Below are 916 nucleotides of genomic sequence, written 5' to 3'. Positions count from 1 at the left end.
AAAATTCCTTTCTTTATAAAATTTGAGTTTTTTCACAAGAAAAAAAAAATTATATTTGAATTTGAAATGTGCTTTAATTATTTTTAATTTTAAGATTTAGATCGATAACTCTAACTGGTTTTGAAGAGCATTTAAATTAAATTCTTTAATTTACAAGTAAAAATGACTGCAAGTGGTCCAATTTGATGGGCCCAATTCAGCCCAGGACCAGGCCCAGCTCTCAAGTTTGGTTGGACACGCCGTCTGCACGAGTTTCCAATTCCACATACAGACCAGGCCGGACTGATGTTTGGGACGAGATCAACGAAGAACGAACGAGGTTCAAGTTCAACTGTTCTTTGATTCCCGACCATTAGCTCTGCGAGCTTCAAATTCATCTCCTTCCCTTACTTTTCAGGTCATTCTCACGTTTGATTCTTCTCCGACCCCGAATCTTTTTCCTTTTACCTCAGTCAACATTTCTTGTGTTGAGTTGAGTTGAGTTCCTGAGATCAGTCTCACTGGAAGTTTTTGTTTGTTCTTTTGGCTAATTCTCTGATGAAACTAAGATGTGAATTGTTGATTGAATTTCTACTATGAATTCTCATTCTTCGGCTTAAAGGCTAGAGTTCGCTGTTTTCTTGAGTTCCCATCCGCCATTGATGTTCACTATTACTTCTGCTTTTCTGCCTTAATTATATTTAGTATATATTATTTTTCCGTTTTCAGCTTTCTTCCCAAGTTACTCGGCCATGGCAGTTGATACGGAGCAGGAACTCTTACCTCAGAAGAAGAAAGAACCCTCTGAGGACGAGAAGAGGTATCCCTCATTGGCCACGGAATTCTGGCCCCTTTCATCAACAATAATTGTTGATAACCAGCGCTTCTGATGTTTTTTTTTTTTTTTTTTTTTTTTTTTTTTTTTTTTTTTTTTTTT

General features: G+C 36.7%; 1 protein-coding gene across 2 annotated transcripts in view; it reads left to right on the top strand.

The window, feature by feature from the left end:
- Nucleotides 1-273: 273 nt before the first annotated feature.
- Nucleotides 274-916, top strand: part of LOC111438209 (peptidyl-prolyl cis-trans isomerase PASTICCINO1) — an 8,520-nt gene continuing 7,877 nt past the window's right edge. The window contains exons 1-2 of one of the 2 annotated variants that reach the window (XM_023076164.1): nucleotides 274-397; nucleotides 709-799. In XM_023076164.1, the coding sequence (XP_022931932.1) occupies nucleotides 732-799 (68 nt within the window). In that variant the 5' untranslated portion in view covers nucleotides 274-397; nucleotides 709-731. The other variant, XM_023076165.1, reaches the window with a different exon arrangement.

Source organism: Cucurbita moschata, unplaced genomic scaffold (assembly GCF_002738365.1).
Source record: "Cucurbita moschata cultivar Rifu unplaced genomic scaffold, Cmos_1.0 Cmo_Scf00072, whole genome shotgun sequence".
NCBI lineage: Eukaryota > Viridiplantae > Streptophyta > Magnoliopsida > Cucurbitales > Cucurbitaceae > Cucurbita > Cucurbita moschata.
Note: the sequence above shows the minus strand (reverse complement) of the source record. Positions and strands in the feature narration are given on the sequence as shown.